The sequence below is a fragment of the Salmo salar genome, chromosome 26 (assembly GCF_965601325.2).
Source record: "Salmo salar chromosome 26, fSalSal1, whole genome shotgun sequence".
Taxonomy (NCBI): domain Eukaryota; kingdom Metazoa; phylum Chordata; class Actinopteri; order Salmoniformes; family Salmonidae; genus Salmo; species Salmo salar.
This window is the reverse complement of record NC_138316.1, coordinates 14,836,031-14,857,429: the sequence shown is the minus strand read 5'-3', so window position 1 is coordinate 14,857,429 and position 21,399 is coordinate 14,836,031. Positions and strand designations below refer to the sequence as shown.

General features: G+C 41.9%; 1 protein-coding gene across 1 annotated transcript; it reads right to left on the bottom strand.

Annotated features, from left to right (window-relative positions):
• Positions 1–219: 219 nt before the first annotated feature.
• On the bottom strand, positions 220–12,802 carry cdh5 (cadherin 5). Its single transcript, XM_014175529.3, has 12 exons — positions 12,476–12,802; positions 8,589–8,795; positions 8,166–8,445; positions 7,954–8,070; positions 7,619–7,786; positions 7,253–7,431; positions 6,577–6,827; positions 6,347–6,480; positions 6,083–6,192; positions 5,879–5,981; positions 3,827–4,072; positions 220–3,008 (listed from the first exon to the last, which is right to left on the bottom strand). Exons 2-12 carry the CDS (start codon positions 8,793–8,795, stop codon positions 2,518–2,520), a joined length of 2,286 nt encoding a protein of 761 aa, XP_014031004.1. The 5' UTR covers positions 12,476–12,802; the 3' UTR covers positions 220–2,517.
• Positions 12,803–21,399: the final 8,597 nt, after the last annotated feature.

Below are 21,399 nucleotides of genomic sequence, written 5' to 3'. Positions count from 1 at the left end.
AATAATGACTTTACAATTACAAGAGGCCAACTTAGATGGCTTAGAAGGCATTATGATACTGTTCTTTATCTTACAGAAAAACACAGAAACCAACATTTAGAACGGACCATGGTTTGTACCAAGTATCAAAGCTATGCTATGCTAAACTAGTCAGTTCAATTACATTTAGTATAATATTATTATTTTCCTTCTTGCATTTTTTGAAACAATAAAGCTCACTTTTTGGACTTTTGAGTGCTACGTTTATTTTACACATACAAAATTGTTACTAAATAAAAAGTTGTTGTTTTACAGGATACAAACCATAGAAAAGATTGTGTTCACCATCGAGAGAATGATCATAAACCAAGGCACATATTGCTCTCCTACAGAATGATCTAGCTGCATACAAAAAGAATGCATTTGAATGTTTTCTCTTCTCCTTTTGGTGCCCAATACTGACACCCACTGAAGTGTATTTACACAGGTAGACTCACACATACATATAGCATCAATCAATGCACAATTACACATCAATTACACTACAAGTGTAAAAAAAAAAACGACATATTTTACACTTACACTCAACAGACAAAGACCAGTGTCAAGTAAAATAATTTTGAAAAAACGCAAAAGGAAGTGAGGCCAATATCAATATTCAGGCACATTTCTATATACAGTGTAGACAACTATATTTCCAGTACTCACAATCTCGATAACATGGATCCCGTATTGCCAAGTTACTTATTGCCGTAAGGTTTACAGAAGAGCATCACAAACAGTAAGAGCTTGTGAAATAGAATAGAATTGTGCGCAGACAATGATCATTAATAGCATGGAACGAAGTAGATCAGGTATGTTATATAGAAATGGAGTACTAGAGACATAACATTACAGCACAGTTTACCAGTGGCAACTATTGTATGCCGAGGTTTCACCATACTGATCTTTGGTAGATGGTCAACACAGAAATTAAATGGTGTTTGTTGTTAAAGCCATCATGGCTCTTACATTGTTCTCTATCTATTTTGCCCTCTCCAAAGGCTTTTCCCAGGCAGGAAAACAGGAAAACGGGCCGCAATGTGTTGCTTTACTTTAAAAGATAACAGGACAGGAAGAGGGCTTCCTCACACACATATGTGCAGGAAGCTGATTCCAGTGTTTTGTTTGGATAATGTGTAGGGGCGGACTCTGGTGTTTGAAAAAGGATGGGGGTCCAGCTCTCCATGTATATGATCCAGACAGGGAAGTGGTATGATGGCTTCCACATATTGTATCCATGGTTTATGAGAAGTGGTCCCATGTAGGCAAAGCTTCAGTATACAACAAACAGTCCACATTCTAAATCAAATGGAATATAATGAAAACGGGTAAACCTTAGCTCTCTTTTTGCTATGTCTTCAGTCAAGAAGGACAATGGCGATAATGATAAACTTGATCTTGTGTAGATTGCCCTCATTATTTTAAGCTGTTTCAGCAAATGGAGCAGAAGCACATGCTGTATGTTGAAGTAGATTATTGAAGCAGTATGTTAAAGCAGTATGTTGAAGAATATTAAAGCAGTATGTTGAAGAAGTATGTTGAAGAAGAATGTTGAAGCAGTATGTTGAAGCAGTATGTTGAAGCATTCTGTGGAAGCATTCTGTTGAAGAAGAATACTGAAGCGGGATGTTGAAGCAGTATGTTGAAGCAATAGCTCTAGGATGAAAGGTTAAAGTTATTCAGATAACTTTGTGGTATTCCAAAGGACTATTGAGCTACTTCACATTTCCTGAGTTGGTTGTAATACTTTTGTTACAGTGGACCTCAGAGACTTGGGCTTTATCCACAACAATTGATGTGTTGATGAGTCCTGTCAAATAAACTAGGAATAGACTTTAATTATTTCAGAGCTTCGGTTATCATTGTTTCCTGCCGGGCTCCCTGGACAATAGTAGCTCTTGGTGAGAAGGGTAATTATGTCTGAAAGACAACTGCCACTGTGACTCACTGAATGACCCACCCTCTCTACATAGCTACAGTTGGTTTAGTCAACCATAAAAAAACACAATCAATCAAAATGAAGGTATACAGATTTCTGTGTGAGTAATCGGACAAAAAATAAAACACATTTTCTTAATCTCCTCTGAAACCTAAAATAAATGTAAAACAAATAAATGAAGCACAGTTGTGGAATGTTTCACGGTTTTCTTTACACCAAATCTATTTCCCTTTGTCGTCATATTCACGTGACAGAAACGAATAAAATGAAAGAAAAGGAAATAAAAGCACTATTTCTTTAAAATAATAATAATAACAAGGGAATAGAGTGGAAAAAGGAGAAGTAAGAGCAGGAGGAACAGGAGGTAGAAGAAGAGGAAAAAGAACGAGAAGAAGAGAGAATTACTTAAAATTGGCACACGCTTGAGTGGACCCTATCATAGTGTGCTATGATTGGACGGATTAGTGGAAGAAGTTAATCCCGATGTGCTTTTAGTCAAAGGAAGAGCTGAGAGAGCTGAGAGACATCCTGCCTGCTGGTCTTTAGGCTCAGTGTGCTCAATATGGGGAGTCACTTCTCTCAGACCCATCCACCCCATAGAGCTCAGCCAGGGTTCTGAAGCGAGGGCCCCAGTCGTTTAAGAAGTCATAGTCAAGGTTAGAGCCAGTGGAGGAACTATCCAGGGAACTGAGGCTACCAGCCAGGGACTCTGGCCCCTCGTAGCCATAGATGTGCAGGGTATCATAGGGGATCTCATCCCTGTCATGGTCAGCCTCGTCTTTCTTCACCTCGATCATCACGGCCATGTCTCCCTTGCACGCGGTTGGTGGTTTCTTCACCATGGCGTAAAGGCTGGGGCCCTGCCTCATGCTCATGCTGCCGTCATTCCGAGCTGAGGTCAGGATGGACACGTCGTAGCCGTTGGTGTCCATCTCCCCACCGCCCTCCTCGTCGTACGTCACTAGCTGCTCATGGATCTCACTCTTACCCAGAGTGACCAGGGCATCCTTCTGGTGCCGTTTTCTCATAGCGATCAGGATCACTATGACTAGAACGAGGAAGAAAACATGTTTAATATCCATGTCACACAGTTTGGGGTTTTAATAAGTACTGAAAAAGATAGAAGCGGGAAAAATATATATATATTTCATGAGGCAAATTAAATCGGGTGTGAGAAAATATTTTGTCGAATGGGTCTCCAGTATATTTCTTTGGGATTCGCATGATAATGACTTCAATGTTTAATAGTTAATCATCACTTCATTCTGTGTCTTTGGAAACAATCATCTTCTCATTAGCCTTCCCATTCTTCTCATGTTTTTCCCACATTATCTGCTTTTGTAGAAGCCTACTGCAGAAGTGCGATTGCTCTCTGCTTCAGATATGAGCTTTTGATAAAACATCTCTGGCACATGGCTCATCTAATATGACAAATAGCTTTCTCCCAAGACAGCAGAGAAAGTATCAAAGAGAATATTCAGCTCAATGCTTCCCGTTCCTTCCACTGTTTACTTCTCTTGTCCTGCATTCTTGAATGTTATTTATCCAATCAGATACTGAAGTAAAACTCTTCAACTTTGTCCCAAAAAATAAACAAACAATAGATTGAAATTAGTTGCACATCCCCCATCAGGTGAATTGTTCACATTTATCGTTAATAAAACCTATGCTTGTCCTTGTGTCGTAAATACATCTTGATTTTACCCAAGAACACCTTGAGCTGAAGTACCTTGTTTAATGATCTCTGTTTTTTATTTCTTAGACAATTGTTCTATTTTACAATATGTCTTAATCAGGGACAGTGGTGTGGTAGAATGCCAGTTAAAATGGAGAGGGCTGTATACTGTAGAGGAGAGATTGACTCACCCAGAATAATCAGGATGCACACCAGTATAACAATAAGGGCATGGACACTGACACCCATTTTGAGTTGGGCTGCTTTGCACTGGGTGTGGATCCTCTTGTTGTCACACCTGCACACATTGATAGGCAGGGAGGTGATGCTGCTCATGGGAGGCCTGCCTCCATCGCTGATCCCAATTTCTATTACATAATCCCTGGAGTCCTTCAGGCTGAAGCCTCCATGTTTCAGCACTATGTTAGATGTGTTGTCTAGGAGAGGCGGACATAAAACAATGTTAGTTATTAGAGGTTTGCCATGGTTAGATTTGGAGGACATTTTTATACATTACATGGGTCTTCATAGCATTGGTTCCAATGGTGGAATGCTCTTAGCTACAATTTACTTTTGCATCTACCTCATTTTTTTTATTTGTATTTTTATTTCACCTTTATTTAACCAGGTAGGCCAGTTGAGAACAAGTTCTCATTTACAACTGCGACCTGGCCAAGATAAAGCAAAGCAGTGCGACACAAACAACAACACGGAGTTACACATGGAATAAACAAACGTACAGTCAATAACACAATAGAAAAAAAAGTCTATATACAGTGTGTGCAAATGGCGTGAGGAGGTAAGGCAATAAATAGGCCATAGCGAAGTAATTACAATTTAGCAAATTAACACTGGAGTGATAGATGTGCAGATGATGATGTGCAATTAGAAATACTGGTGTGCAAAAGAGCAAAAAAGTAAATAAAAACAATATGGGGATGAGGTAGGTAGATTGGATGGGCTATTTACAGATCGGTTAGCTGCTCAGATAGCTGATGTTTAAAGTTAGTAATTTTTGCAATTCGTTCCAGTCGTTGGCAGCAGAGAACTGGAAGGAAAGGCGGCCAAAGGAGGTGTTGGCTTTGAGGATGACCAGTGAGATACACCTGCTGGAGCATGTGCTACGGGTGGGTGTTGTTATCGTGACCAGTGAGCTGAGATAAGGCGGAGCTTTACCTAGCAAAGACTTATAGATGACCTGGAGCCAGTGGGTCTGACGATGAATATGTAGCGAGGGACTTTAGAAAGGCAGGGCAGGATGGATATAGGTCTAATAAGCAGACTGTTGAATCTGAGGGTTTATGTGTAAGTGAAACTTACACATCGCAGTAGGTACGAATCCTCAAAGCAGGATAATTGAATGTGCTCCGAACCTCGATATAGGAATTAGGCTTTTCCACATGGTTAGTCCCATGTGGATTAGACATGATTATCTCCATGAGCTTTAGGTGCCAGTATATGTTGATAGAAACTGAGCATGCTCATTTTATATGTTCAATTTGATTGGCCTCATTTCAGTAGAGTTACAGTATATAACCATTCAGAAATCGAAGCTATGAAGGATGTACTGTTGTGCATACAGTACATCAAAGCTAGAGATATGGCCTTGACATGCACGTCATCACTAATGTAAGAACAACTTCTCACTGTTCTTCTGGTCTTCCGCTGCTATGACCTCTCTAGTTGCACTGGGCTAATGTGCAGCCTACTCCCAGTGTTCCATGTTCCTGGATGATCATTACATGGTGAAATGTCACATCAGTTCATTATGCAGTGCAGCCAACGAGGCAGCACAGACTGGACCAGGCCACCCCAGCACTGCACTGAAAATGTTCCCCAGCCAGAGTGCCTCTGAGGTCGTCACTGTTGCTCTCCAAATATGTAATGAAGGGCTGCTGGTTTTAAAGAGCTTGTACATCATGAATATTTCAGGGGCTCTCAGCGGTTTGTTGCTGTTCTCGTTTCCACCCGACTAGATGGAGAACGTTCAGACGTCAGATAGCTTTAGAACGGAGCGCTGCCCAGACTGATTCATCTGCCACTGGGGAGCACAGTGCTATCCTGAGCACATATCTGAAACAGCCATTCACCTCAACATTGTCCCTGTTATATCCACCTCACTGGCCCTCACACCAACCAACAGCTTAACATTAGCAGAATGTGTCTGCCTGCACAGCTCAAGGTGCCATAATAAAGGTGCCACTTGTCACATGTTTATGCATAGAAATGATCAGTTCTCTCACCGTTGTTATCGATGACTGAAAAGTTGGCATTTGGCTTCGCCAACGTGAAGCTGAATGCGAGCAAATGATCATCTTTGTCTGTGGCACTTATGGTCCCAATCACCTGTGTGAGGGAAATATATTTTAATAAAGACTTAATGCAATTTTCAGAAAAGTTTAAAGATCGATGGCTTAGATGACATCTAACTCTAGGAAAAATCCTACCGTGCCAGCCATATCATTTTCACAAACGAATATCTCTTCAATGGACAGCTCTGGTTTGTTGTCATTGATATCAATGACCAGTATGTTGACGTTCACAAAAGATTCCAGTCCTGAAGAGGAGATGGGAAACATTATTTTATTATTGGGAAATACCTAAACCATACTAGTTATTAAGATAAAAAGTGTTTTGGACATGAATTACATTTCACGCAATACATGTGTATTTGCTGTTAATAAGATTAAAGATGATGGCTAATGTCATACCATTTGGTTCCTCCTTAGCTTTAACCTGGAACATGTGATTGGCAACAAGCTCCCGATCCAGCTTCCTCACTGTGAAAAGTTGTCCAGTTATGGGGTTGATACCAATGGGACTGTCCTTGTCCTCAATGGAATACCTGTAGAGGGCGCAATGAAACATTGTGGAAATCACCTCTCAGAAAACAAAGTGCTGTTAATTCTAGCATCAGTAGCATGTGAATGTGTTGGAGTACCGTATGGCCTTGTTGGCTTGATCAGGATCTCTGGCTGAAACGACTCCAATATTATTGACCATAATTTCCTCTATCACATTAAAGTTGTAGATGCTCTTGCTGAATTCTGGCTGCTCATCAACATCTAGCACCTGGATGGTCACTTGGGCCTTGATCAATGGATTGTCCTTATTATCCGCAGGGGACTGCAAGTGGTTCTCCCTCACATGCACAAAGAACGTGTAGCTGCTCTTGGTTTCATAATCCAGTCCCTGAAAAGTAGTTAAGGAACTTTAAGGAAAAGACTCAGTTCATGTACTATACGTATAATCTTCAGCAAATGTGTCACTCTCACACATATTCCCTACATCGTTATCTATAATGTACAGGCTGTACTGATACTTTTTTTTCGCAGAATACTTTAAGTAGTTTAATTTTCATTACTTAATAATGGTCTTCAAGGAGTCTTTCAAGGACATTCATTTTCATATGTGCTTCAAAGAGTGCATGATCTTATTTCTTTAGTCTCTGCTACTGTATAGTTTAGTGTTATGCATCACTCGGTAATGCTCATATCTACAGTAGAGTTTAGGACAGATTAGGAAAGCATTAAACCTGGTTGCACTATAGAGACAAAAATGTGGATCGTTTTTTTTGTGATAAAAAAAAACGTAACAGTTTAGGATGAGTGAAATACCTGTTTCAGCATGAGGTTGCCATCTTTGATCTGACTGCGCTCCATTTTAAAAGTGTCAGATGAAGGTGCTATGGTGAAGATGGGGTCTTTATTCTGGATCTCATCTCTGTCCTCCAGTACCATGGTGTCTATTCTCTGTCCCCGCTTCATGTCCTCTTTCACACTAAAGACATAGGAACCTAGGGAAAAAGACACTACGTGTTAGTAAGAGAAGCCTCTGAGGGACAACATTATGGAATAATCCCTAATTTGCTGCTAGTAATTCCGTAACAATCATTCACATTTAGGTTTATCTCCTATAAGACCAATAATTGTCAATGTGCTATAACTGTATAGCTGTCAGGGATGTTCTTTTTTTGCCCTTACTTTTGCTAAATGTGGCAATGTTATCATTGATGTCGCTGACTGCGATGGTGACAGAGGTGGTGGCGGTGCCCCCTTGTTTAAGTCCTCTCAGATCCTGGGCTTGAACCACAACCACATAGCTACTCTGGGTCTCACGGTCCAGGTTCTCATACTTGGTGGTGATAATCCCTGAAATGAAGAACATCCATTTAGTCTTTGATTCATGACTCGTTCATCTTCAGAGACATGAACGCAACAATAAATGAATATGGGGTTATTAGGAAAGAATATTGAAAAGAGATGAAGACACAATGGACTTTATGACGTATGAGTTCAAATGAATGAACATCTCCTACCTGTTGTGCTGTCTATATTGAAGAAATCTCCCCCCTCTAATAATTTGTAATCAAGTTCTCCATTTGCAGTCGTTGGATCATCTGCATCAGTGGCAGTGACTTCTATCACTTTACTTCCTACACAGGTAAGAAATAAAGAGACGTGATTTAGCAAAAGCATTCTTTAATATCCAGCATAATCATCCTTGTGTCTAGGATTTGACCTCCTGTACCTCTTTTGGATCTCTCTTTGATAGAAGCGTTGAACGATTTAGTAAACACTGGATCGTTGTCGTTGATGTCAGTAACCAGGATCACAAACTCTTCCACTTTCTCCACCAAGTTGTTGCTGGTATCAAGCAGCTGGGCCCTTAGATGATATTTGCTTTTCACCTCTCGATCCAATCGTTCAGTGACAAAGATGTCTCCTTTATCATCCACTTTGAAGATTGTGTTGGCACCTTCTCCATCAATGACATAGTGTGTCCTGTCACCAGACTTAGTTGACTTTAACTACAAATAGAAAAACAGATGACAATGTTAAGATAAGACATTCTGATCTATCAGATATATCATTACTGTATATCCTCATTCAACTCTCTGGCTTTCTACCTGAGCCTCCAAGAGTACACCTACATGGTAAAACAACGACATACCTTTCCAAGATAGTATTGGAAGTAGGTTGGCCTTTCCTCCTCCACGTAAAGGTTGTTCCACAACCACTCTCTCTTGTGCCTGTGGAGAACTGGGCTGGTTTGGAGTGCTGGCTTCTGATCCATATGTTCAGCCATGGTTAGACTGAGGGTCAGGGCCAAGGCAAAGAGACCCATCCGCAGCTCTGGTGCTGTCATCTGCCTCATCATCTGAAGGAAGGGAGAAGCAGAGAATTAAATTCGGGCCATTGAGACCACTCACGCCTCAGGCAACACTACTGGCTCAAAAATGATTTGTCGTCTTTCGATTGCTTAGCTATTACTTCAGGTGCATTTAATTAAGCTTGATTGGCATGCCCAGTGGGCAGGGTTGGCACTTTTGGGAGTTTTCCGCTAGAAAAGTTGAATGGACACTTTCTTTAATGGACACTTTCTTTGTGGCCAAGAGGATAGCTAAGTATTAAAGCAGTCCATCCCAGATAATATCCTTTGTCTGGATTATTCCACTCTTATTTTTGCCAGCCCTTAGCAGTGGATATTAAGATGAGGGGGATTATGGTTCATAAATGTTCCCAAATAGCTTAATATCATATTCTAAAGTCCAAAAACGACTACAATCAAATTACTTTCGTTACAACCCCATACAGCACAGATAAGAAAGTCCCTTATATTCTCCACACTGACAATAGGCTTATCTTGGCCTTTGAGGTAATGAACTTGGCAGGTAAATATCTCATCATGTTTTGTTGTTCCATATCTTATTGAATCTTGTGTTCAGCTATATATCAGAACAGGTAAAAATTGTTTGTTGGGCCACCCGAGTGGCGCAGTGGTCTAAGGCACTGCATCGCATTGTTAGTTGTGCCACTAGAGATTCTGGGTTTGAGTCCAGGGTCTGTTGCAGCCAGCCGTGACCGGGAGACCCATGGGGCGGTGAGAAATTGGCCTAGCGTCGTCTGGGTTAGGGGAGGGTTTGGCCGGCAGGGATGTCCTTGTCTCATCGCGCATTAGCGACTCCTGTGGCTGGCCAAGCGCAGCGCACGCTGACAAGTTTGCCAGGTGTACGGTGTTTCCTCCGACACATTGGTGCGGCTGGCTTCCGGGTTAAGCGGGCATTGTGTCAAGAAGCAGTGCGGCTTGGTTGGGTTGTGTTTCAAAGGACGCACGGCTCTCAACCTTCGCCTGTCCCGAGTCCGTACGGGAGTTGCAGCAATGAGACAAGACTGTATCTACCAATTGGATACCATGAAATTGGGGAGAAAAAGGGGTAAAATATATATATAAATATAAATAAAAATGTTGGAAAACATTGACTCTGTGCTATAACGTGAAGAGTCAAACTTTCCTATATATGGTTGTCTTGTTACTCCTAATCGTATGTGTTAACTGTGCGTCATTCGATGTCCTTCCTGCCACGCCCTGAAGTTTATCCCCTAAAGGAGAGAGACGTTTTTTCAACTCCAGATACTTTAGAGATAGACATCCTCAATCGTCGCTGTTTGCAGCTGTCTTAGTAGTCATGGATGGCCCATTATGTCCAAAATTGCATTTTTAAAAATATCTCCTTGTTCTGTTACTGGGTACTTACGGTGAGTCCTCCCAGTGAGGTCATGATGTCTGGCCTTTTATCAAGGAGAGGAAGTGTAAACACAATGCCTTTGGGAAATAACATTCCCATTTCTAATGAAGGGTCATCATTAAGCTAATGTTACTGTGGCCTCACACCCTTCCTGCAATTCAATTTCTGCCCCCGTCTTCTTCCCCCTCTCTCTTTCTCCCCCTCTCTCTGTCTCTCTGGCTCTCTCTTTCTCTGACAATTTTCTTGAGCAGTAGCGAGAGTTAAGGAGACAACAATGGGATTTTTAAACAATGTGTTAAATGGGTTGGTTTAGGTAGGATGCTATCGGACAATGGTAAAGTATTTCATTCAGGGCCTCAGCTATACCTAGTTCAAATGGATCAATCCCATTTTAACTCTTAAATGACAGGCAAACTTATATCCAGAATGTCAGTTTCTTGTTCTCCTCAAAGCGAGTCCATTGACCTTTCATTTGAATGCCATTCAATGATAATTGGAAGTCAATTTCTCTGTCTGTGCCATTTTAAATGCTGTCTATGCAAATGTCAGATCTGATGACCATGTAGACATTTTTCTGAAGTTTTCAATAATGCAGCTAATCTTGTAGAAAAAAAGAGGAATACGGTACTGTATTTTGAAATACGCTGTACATTATTCAGCAGTAATTCATCTTAGTAGGCTATGACTCACACAGTTCACAGGCTGGTAGGCAGGTATCACGTCCTGACTATAGAAATATGTTATTTTCTATGGTAGAGTAGGTCAGGGCGTGACAGGGTTTTTTCTTCTTCTATGTTTTCTATTTCTATGTTTAGGTTCTAGTTTTGTATTTCTATGTTGGGGTTTTGTTTGGGATGATCTCCAATTAGAGCTGGTCCTCGTTGTCTCTAATTGGAGATCAAACTTAAGTAGGGGTTTTTCCACCTGGGTTTTGTGGGTGATTCATTTTGAGTTGTGTATGTGTTCATCTCTGCGTCACGGTTTGTTGTTTTTTTCATTTCAGTGTATTTATATATTGCATAGTTTCACAGTATAAATAAATATGTGGAACGACACACACGCTGCACTTTGGTCCGCTCTTTCCTACGACAGCCGTGGCAGCAGGAGACAATTGGTGCTGTGTTCCAACCCCAAGTAGCACACAAAGCTATATGGAGAATCCATATCAATTCATCAGTTTATGGATATATTCATACAACCTGACTTGATGCACCTGCAATCTCTAATCATATACTGTACTGTAACATTAGTCGAAAAATAAGCAATATTTGGTACTATCGAGGCAAGCACTCAGCATACACACTATGTTGAGTTCTGTCTATCCAAGATCAACTATCGAGCAAGCCTCAATACTGTGATGATACTGTAGAATTAAGTAACGTACAATATGTGTGTGTGGGTGTGTGTGTTTGCCCACTGTAGATTAAAACAGCTTTAATCACAGAGCAGCTTCCAATAATCTGTCTGCCTACTCACTCCTCTAGGAAACTCCGTCTGTCACTGATGAGCCGTCTCAGCCCTGCTTCACCCACCCAACATCACACTGGACTCACTGGCTCTCTCTGCCAGCACTTGTTCTCTGAGTCTGACAGACAGTGTCTATCTATCACACCTCTTCCCTGAGCTCTTTCACCACAGTTATTTGACATTATATTTACTATAAGGATTAGTTCAGTGTCATTAGATGTTATTTGACTAGTTGAACTGCTATCCTAGTGTTCGGCTGTATGTTCGGCTTCATTGTCATCATTTCAAGTCTCAACAATTAGTCCTGGAGCACCTGCATCTCGATCTATGTACAGTATCGAAACAATTCAATGTTATTAACACTGTCATAAATCTGGTATAGGTCAAATTAATACAATGCTATGTTTGCCTACTTTTGAAAGGAAAACGATATCTGAGGTTGAGTTACCTTACACTTACGTCATAGAATACAAGACTCAATATGTTGTACGCTATTGTGTAACTCAAGATGCACAGATGGTTTCAGGATTTCTTTTGATTTCTTTCTCCCTCATGGCTACAGAGTATTAGTGTAGCACACATCAACATAGTCAATCTGGTATCAAATTGACTCGAGGGTTCAGCCTTACACTCGGGGCTAATGTTAACAAATCAGTCGCTGTTGTCCATTGTGGTAATAGATTATATCAGTTTGAGACGCAACAAGATACAACATACTGTATCGATGTGGTATTTAAATCATACATTTTATACGTATCCACACAAATTATAAAATGTTATGTGTAACAAAAATTACAATAGAAACAAAACAATTCATACAGTATAAATGAATGGAATGACTTACCAGAGATTAATTATTTTCTGAACTCCTGCTTTTTAGCTCGTCCAATGCGTATGAGGCAGGTATAAGTCACAGGTAGATCCTGGGTGAAAGAGCATTAGTAATGTTAGCTGTTGGCTGTGGACCTGTCTGATTCTCTTCTCAGAGGGGAGCACAAAGGACTTCCAGGCCAGCACAGTGGCCACAGAGATCAGCCCAGTTCCCCTGGTCACGTTTCCTGTTATAGTCCCTCTCCTCTCCTAATTGCAGCCTGAAGAGCAGAGCCTGGGCTGAGGGGGGAGAGGGAGGCATGCGATGCGTGTATCACAGCGCCGCACGTCGCTGCTGAAGTGACTGGAGGAGGCGGTGAGAGCACCAGCCACATGTTAAGAGGCAGGCAGACTGTGGCGCGTGGAGGGGCAGAGCGGTGTGAGAAACATTCATTTCTGCTCTCGCCTTCTTGATGAAAACACAAAAAGAAGGAGAGAAAGCAAAGAGATTCATTATTCATACCTATGGGACAAAGTTTATGATAAACAGGTTATAGATGTTAATCCCATGAGATTTCCCACATAGTGGTATTGCATTTTTCAGGGCTACGGTGGCGTATCTGCCTCTGAGATCTTGTCTAAGTCGGTAAGTGAGATGAGTGGGCTTTCTCCAGTACTCTCTCGCTTGTCCCTTGAGCATCATCTGTAATTTGGGGGATTGGACTGGAGCTGTACCCTGTAGAGCTGAAGGGAGACAGTCAGTTTAGTGAGATTAGTCTTAAAGAGACGGCAAGCCTATTTGACAGAAGACCTAGGATGATACCTTAGGGGAGAGAGAGAGAGAGACACTATTTGACATTTCTTTGGTTTGTTTTCCTGCTTGGCAACCGTAACTCTTCTCAATGTTTTCGTGGATCAGACAACATACAGACAAGTAGCTCTAGAATGAAGTCGCCGTCCCTGCAGTGGGAGCAGCAAATCACCCTCCTGTCTCTCTCTGTGTCTCTTACTGTTCTATTCTTCTGTCGTTATTCACCTGCTTTGACCTCACTTTACATTTCAAATCATTCTTTGATGGCTACTTGTAGGTATTTCCTTCTGGTAATGGACTTTCAAAAGAAAGCAGCCATTATTATAATTATAGGGGTCTGTATTACAAGAAAATTACACCATCCTTTGTCACAGCAGGGGTCATGGTTCTATCTGTAATTGGTAGGAGGGAGGGGATCTGCTTCTTCTGTAGATATATTCTGAATATAGCTGTGCACTTGAAGAGAGAGATATGATATTATGCACATAGCTATTTAGCTGTTTAGATATTAGATATAGTCATGGGAATCTACAGGGTTCCCGGGGGGGGACCATGCTTAAGGCACAACCTCTAGAATAAAAAGTTCAAAATGAATAAATGAAATCCCCCTAAATGCCATGCAGACCATAGACATAATTATAGATATACATACTTCTCAGAGCAGTAGATATTTAATCATACATATTATAACTATGTTATGTGTTACTTTACATTGATCTGAACTGGCCTCTTGCATGTGACAGAGTGAGTGGTGTGCTGTGTGACTGAGATATGCAGACCAGGGTGTGATTCTTGGAAAGGGAGCTTGATTTTCCATGTAGCCTATGCAGACTCAGATACTCTTCATGTGTCTGGGAAACGAAAGTCCCTCTGTAGGACTCAGAGGACGCTCAGTGGAATGCAGCAGTGCTTTGACCTAATAATATTACTGGAAGCTCTTCTCATTTTCCATTTTGGCAGTCATTTCTGTTTCAAGTGGTCAGCTAGTGGTTGTGTCACACTGATGTCTTGACCATTGAGACAGTGTTTAACCCTGTCCAGTCCCTGGTGTGTGATCCGTGATGTTCATCACAGCCAGCGAAGGGGAGTCAATGCTTTGTGAAGTGTGCTCTTTAAAAATAGCAGGGTTCTTGCCATAGTTCATTTGCTGTGGGCAAGCAGTACGCTGTATAGCCCCTTAGAGAATGGTGGTGACGTACAGTTTACAAGAACTCATCTGACTGATCTCAATGCGAATGTGCCTGAGGTGTGCTGTGTGACTGAGATATGGGAAGGAACCGACTTTATAACCCCCCTCCCCATCCCAAATCAAAACATATCACCCTCCCATCTCTAACACTATGCATTCTTCAACATTTTAAGCAGTGAACCGACACCCCTCTGAATTATTTTGTGCTGCTTTTTGTAGAGGGTTGTTTTCTTTTCTCTCCCCCTGATTTTACCTGACTCTGTGATTGCCCCCCACTTTCGTCACTTTTCAAGCTTCTCGGCTCGGTCAATCCAGCCAGCGAGAGGTTATTTCAATGACACCAACCTGATGCAGAGGGTTGTGCCCCTCTCACTTTCCAGGGCTTACTGATGGTGCCTACAGTGCACTCTAGATCTGGTGTTGGTGCGGGGGGGGGGGGGGGGGGGGGGATCATGGTAAATTATGCAACATGTTGGAAGCATTCCTCTTCACTGCATTATGGTTAAGTATTCAAGTTGGAAAATGTTAATGCTTCCAATACAGTCAGTGTTAATTCAGCTCAGCTAGACTGTGGTGGCTGGATGGCTCACTCTAAATAAAGTGAAGTAAAAGATACAATCGAGTGGAAATAGGGAATTGGATACATTCAGTAAGGAATACAATGTACAGTGCCATGTTTTTAAACACTGAAAGTAATTACATCAAATGTCTAACTGGGTCAAATAAAAAGGACATCTAGGTCATGTTACCTTGACAGTTCAACGGGTAACCACTTTAACGATGTAGCGCTGTAATAAAACATTTTATTTGACTGCTTTGACCAGGATATAATTCACAAATTCACTATATTTTGGTACAGTTTCTCTAAAACGAAAAACAAGCTTGCACTCCACTGTTAACACCAACAACAATCATTACATTACATTACATTACATTTAAGTCATTTAGCAGACGCTCTTATCCAGAGCGACTTACAAATTGGTGCATTCACCTTATGATATCCAGTGGAACAACCACTTTACAATAGTGCATCTAAATCTTTTAAGGGGGGGGGGGGGGGTTAGAAGGATTACTTTATCCTATCCTAGGTATTCCTTAAAGAGGTGGGGTTTCAGGTGTCTCCGGAAGGTGGTGATTGACTCCGCTGTCCTGGCGTCGTGAGGGAGCTTGTTCCACCATTGGGGTGCCAGAGCAGCGAACAGTTTTGACTGGGCTGAGCGGGAACTGTGCTTCCTCAGAGGTAGGGGGGCCAGCAGGCCAGAGGTGGATGAACGCAGTGCCCTTGTTTGGGTGTAGGGCCTGATCAGAGCCTGAAGGTATGGAGGTGCCGTTCCCTTCACAATCCAAACGCATAAGACACTGTCTTGTTTTTTTATGATAGTGAGATATGTGGAGTTGAAGAAACCTGAAGCGATGCTCTGAAAAAATGAAAGAGAAAGCCGCTTAGTTGTTTGAGAAAATAGACTTAGGCAACACTTTCATGTTGCTTTCCTTAGACTCACATATTGAAACCATTAATTCCCAGAATATATTCCCTTCAGGTTTTTAGACTTGAGAGAGTTAAAATTGCCATAGCGTTTCATCATGGTGTTGCACTTTGCCCTTCATACCTTCTCTCAAAAACAAATTGCACAGGCAATGCATTATGGGCAACTACAAGAGAAAGCTCTTAATTTGTCAACAATGCTGTAAGTTTTCATTTACAGGACCAATAAAACCAACAGATATTATAATTGTCATATTTCAATTTATATTTTACTCCCAACATAACTGATTTAAATCAGAAATCAGATGCAGAAATCATACATTATATGGAATGCGCCTTTAGGACTTTGTATCTACCCTTGATGAAGACTTTGTAAAGAAGGTCTTTTTTTTAAAATGGCCTGAAGAACATGGCTGACGTTTTACATTCTCCCAACCAATTGTGCAATTTTGTATAATTTTTTTTGCGTTTTGTGTAACTTATTTTTTTACTTATTGTGTACATAATGTTGCTGCTACCGTCTCTTATGACCGAAAATAACTTCTGGACATCAGAAAAGCGATTACTCACCACGGAATGGAAGAAACATTTTCCTTTAACAAGTCCGACAAGAAGGATATCCTGCTTTCACTGGAACAGGCCCAGATCCACGCATTTTGACAATATAGAGCTGCCGGGATTTTCCATGCACCGGTAGAACAGAGACACTACCTCTGGTAAGATGAGGGGTGGGGGTGTGTGTGTTTTGTGTGAGCTGGTGCGCGATGTCTAATATTAAAGAAGTCTCAAGGTGTTGCTCGCCTGAGGTAGAGTACCTTATGATAAGCTGTAGACCACACTATCTACCAAGAGTACTCATCTATATTATTCATATCTGTCTATTTACCACCACAAAGCGAAGCTGGCACGAAGACCGCTCTCAACCAACTCTAAAAGGCCATAAGCAAAGAAGAAAATACTCACCCAGAAGTGGCGCTCCTAGTGGCCGGGGACTTTAATGCAGGCAAACTTAAATCAGTTTTACCAAATTTTTACCAGCACGTCACATGTGCAACCAGGGGGAAAAATCCTAGACCACCTTTACTCCACACACAGAGATGCATACAAAGCTCTCCCCCGCCCTCCATTTGGCAAATTTGACCACAATTCTATCCTCCTGATTCCTGCTTACAAGCAAAAACTAAAGCAGGAAGTACCAGTGACTCGCTCAATACGGAAGTGGTCAGATGATGCGGATGTTACACTACAGGACTGTTTTGCTAGCACAGACTGGAATATTTTCCGAGTTCATCCAATGGCATTGAGGAATACACCACCTCAGTCATCGGCTTCATCAATAAATGCATCGATGACGTCCCCACAGTGACTGTACATATCCCAACCAGAAGCCATGGATTACAGGCAAAATCCGCATTGAGCTAAAGGCTAGAGCTGCCGCTTTCAAGGAGCGGGAGACTAATCCAGATGCTTATAAGAAATCCCGCTATGCCCTCAGATGAACCATCAAACAAGCAAAGCGTCAATACAGGATTAAGATTGAATCCGACTACAACGGCTCTAATGCTCATCGGATGTGGCAGGGCTTGAAAACTATGACAGACTACAAAGGGGGGAAACCCAGATGCGAGCTGCCCAGTGACGCGAGCCTACCAGACGAGCTAAATGCCTTTTATGCTCGCTTCGAGGCAAGCAACACTGAAGCATGCACAAGAGCACCAGCTGTTCTGGATGACTGTGTGATAACGCTCTCGGTAGCCGATGTGAACAAAACCTTTAAACAGGTCAACATTCACAAAGCTGATGGGCCAGATGGATTACCAGGACGTGTGCTCAAAGCATGCGCGGACCAACTGTCAAGTGTTTTCACTGACATTTTCAACCTCTCCCTGACCGAGTCTGTAATACCTACATGTTTCAAGCAGACCACCATAGTCCCTGTGCCCAAGGAAGCAAAGGTAACCTGCCTAATTGATTACCGCCCTGTGGCTCACACAACATCATCCTCACGGACACCCTAGACCCACTCCAATTTCCATACTGCCCCAACAGATCCATAGATGACGCAATCTAAATCGCACCCCACACCGCCCTTTCTCACCTGGACAAAAGGAACACCTATGTGAGAATGCTGTTCATCGACTACAGCTCAGCGTTAAACACCATAGTGCCCACGAAGCTCATCACTAAACTAAGGACTCTGGGACTAAACACCTCCTTCTGCAACTGGATCCTGGACTTCCTGACGGGCCGCCCCAAGGTGGTAAGAGTAGGCAACAACACGTCTGCCACGCTGATCCTTAACACTGGTGCCCTCAGGGGTGTGTACTTAGTCCCCTCCTGTATTCCCTGTTCACCTACGACTGCGTGGCCAAACACGACTCATGATTTTTTTGTTGTTATTCTGTCTCTCACTGTTCAAATAAACCTACCACTAAAATTATAGACTGATCATTTCTTTGTCAGTGGGCAAATGTACAAAATCAGCAGGGGATCAAATACTTTTTTCCCTCACTGTATAATTGGCGGTGTCCCATAAAATTGTCAGAGACTCCAATCACCCAAGTTATAGACTGTTTTCTCTGCTACCGCACGGCAAGCGGTACTGGAGAGCCAAGTCTAGGACCAAAAGGGTCCTCAACAGCTTCTACCCCCAAGCCGTTAGACTGCTGAACAATTCATAAAATCGCCGCCGGACAATTTACATTGACCCCCCCATGCGTAGTCACTTCGCCCCCACCTACATGTACAGATTACCTCATCTAGCCTGTAGCCCTGCACACTGACTCGGTACCGGTGCCACCTGGATATAGCCTCGTTATTGTTATTTTTATTGTGTTACTTTTAATTATGACTTTTTATTTTAGCCTACTTGGTAAATATTTTCTTCTTCTTGAACTGCGCTGTTGGTTAAGGGCTTGTAAGTAAGCATAAAGTCTACACTTGTCGTATTCGGAGCATGTGGCAAAAAAAGTTTGATTTGATTTGAATAATCAGTATAGAATAGTTGGGGTAGTTAGTCACACATCTGCCTTTAACTCATGACGTCCAAACTCCCATGATGCCTACTGTAGGTCCGTACTGTATAATGTATGCCCTGACTTACTTCCCTGTCCTCACATCAGCTACACTACAAATACTTTTTGTTGTCTTATTATGCATTTTGAAAATCAGTAGTTCTAGTAATCTCATCTGCTCAGTCCTAATCAAGGAGCTCCAGCCCTCACAGTCCTTTCCGTAGTGTCAAGCCTCGGCTTCCTCTCAAACTAATCGGGGGCTCATGTTCTGTGTTTGAACCTCCTCGAAGCGGCCGCAACGGGGAGCGGTTTATCTGCTCTCTATGTTTAATCAGGGAGCAGATTTGCACTCTTGCAGTTGATTTCTACAACATAACCTCTCTGGCCAATGCGCTGGGCAGCCCACGTTTAATTTCTGATTGGGAAAAGGAACAAAGATGCAACATAATTCTTAGCTTATCAGCGTAGGCTATGTTCGTCTGTTGTGGGAAGTGGTTTGCTTTAATGTATATTGCATTTTGCTCGTTTGCTGTCTGATTGCACACTGATGCGTACACTCAGGCACGCACACACATGCACCCTCACACAGACTCAGTCACAGACAAATGCAGACAAAAACACGAAATGTATCCATCATAGACAAACACAGACTGACACATACTGTGTCACAATCTCTCTGTCACTGGCATAATTGCCTCTGTATCTGCGGGAACAAAGGTTTTCAGCTGGCCAACTGTGTGCCATCCAAGGGATTTCCATTTTCTCAACAAGGAAGATCAAGGTTAAAGGTTCTAAGGGGGGGGGGGGGATGTAGCTACTGTTTCAATAGGAGGAAGTAGGATTGACCTAGCACAACAACAACATTCCTCCACTGCTGGTCAAAAGTTACCTCTACATTACAACCTGTTGTCCGATACCAAAGTCTCCCACAAGTACCTATCTTTATTATTACCTGGCAAAATGAAGTGGCTTGGCAGTTAATTAATCAGACATTTCAAAATCAGATTATCACCTCTCCAATCTTGTTCATATCCAATTTAAATATTCAATAGTACAAGTTCCATAGTATTCCTTAACAGGTTATTGACAATGTTATTTTGTTTGATTCCATCTGCTCTGAAATGGCTTGTAAAATTTAAATGATGGTCACTCATGCAAGGATGATATGACAAGCAATGGGATAATCAGACTATTAAAGAAGATTGAATCAATATTGTTTTCTTCAGCTTTAAAACCCAATTTAGTGGCCTGGTCATCCAAAACACAGAGTAAAGAGGACTCCATCTGGAAGGGAAGAGTGAGAGGGGGGTAACCCTCAATCTTCCTCACACATACTGACACACAAATCCCTGGCCCCCGCTCACAGCAGTGATACACATTATTTTACGTCACCTCATCTCAATATCTACAAGCTTCATTGCACTACTCTTCTACCTCTACATATTATTATCCTGTAGCTTACAGTAGCCAACACAGGGTAGCCTCTGAACCTCAACAATATATAGGCTAAACTGAGGCTGAAAATGGCAGTATTTGAAAGTACAAAGTATTTTCTCTGATTTCAAATGAAACACTTCAGTCAAGTCCGATTCACTTTGCTATAAGCTTTTTATAAATGAAATGGAAACGTTGGGTTTGGAGAGCTCTTTGATCCTATAGCTACACAACAGCAGCTGGTATATCTGGCGTGTTCAGGGGAGTAATTTGACCAGGATGGATTCCCTTGTTGTTTATAGAAGGTTGGGATCATCCATGGTATCCGTAGAAAAAAACTTTTAAGCCTGTTCTTAGAGTCGACATCCAAAGACTGATAACGGGAAAATGATTTGTGTTGGATTTTGATCCACTTTAGCATTGTAGCCTACATTTTCTAACCAATATTTCCAGGAAAAAGAAAACATTTTGGACCCTGGTAATTGGAGAGGAAATGTGTGCCTCTTAAGTGGATTTGTAGATGTATGGATTTAGAAGCTGTAATGCTTTGCCCAGCCCTAAACCAAAGCCACACTTTAACCCTTTCTACATTTGACTCAAGGCAAAGGGCTAACGTTTTTGTTTATTACATGCCACACGAGACGCCACAGTAGAGAGAAAACACAAACAGAAACATCACGAGAGCTGATATTTCTGTGAATGTCCCCGAAAGCTTGGGGGGAAAAGGTTGAGCTGGCTGTTAGTGACTTATCAGACACAGTCATGGACAGACGCCGGATACCCAAGCCCTTTGTCAGTAGCCGCAGGCCGCAGTCTTAATTGAAGCATGATTAATAAATAAACCAAACTCCTACTGATTGCGGATTATCTCTATAAATATACCTAATTAATCCTGCGTTATGTTCCTATTTCTAGACATTGAAAAGCTCTTGCCTCCCATTGGTTTCTGCTTGAGCGAGGGAGTTGTTTTAACTTGTAATTGCTTTCGAACACAGTGGATTTTTAATGGCACAATAAGACTTCT

What these genes read in the sequence shown, in the direction of transcription:
- cdh5 (XM_014175529.3), bottom strand. Translation starts at nt 8,795, where the DNA reads ATGATGAGGCAGATGACAGCACCAGAGCTGCGGATGGGTCTCTTTGCC. An exon ending in TTCAGTCATCGATAACAACG is followed by an intron (nt 4,073 to 5,878) that starts GTGAGAGAACTG and finishes CGCCTCTCCTAG; the next exon opens with ACAACACATCTAACATAGTG. An exon ending in GTGCATCCTGATTATTCTGG is followed by an intron (nt 3,009 to 3,826) that starts GTGAGTCAATCT and finishes TCCTCGTTCTAG; the next exon opens with TCATAGTGATCCTGATCGCT.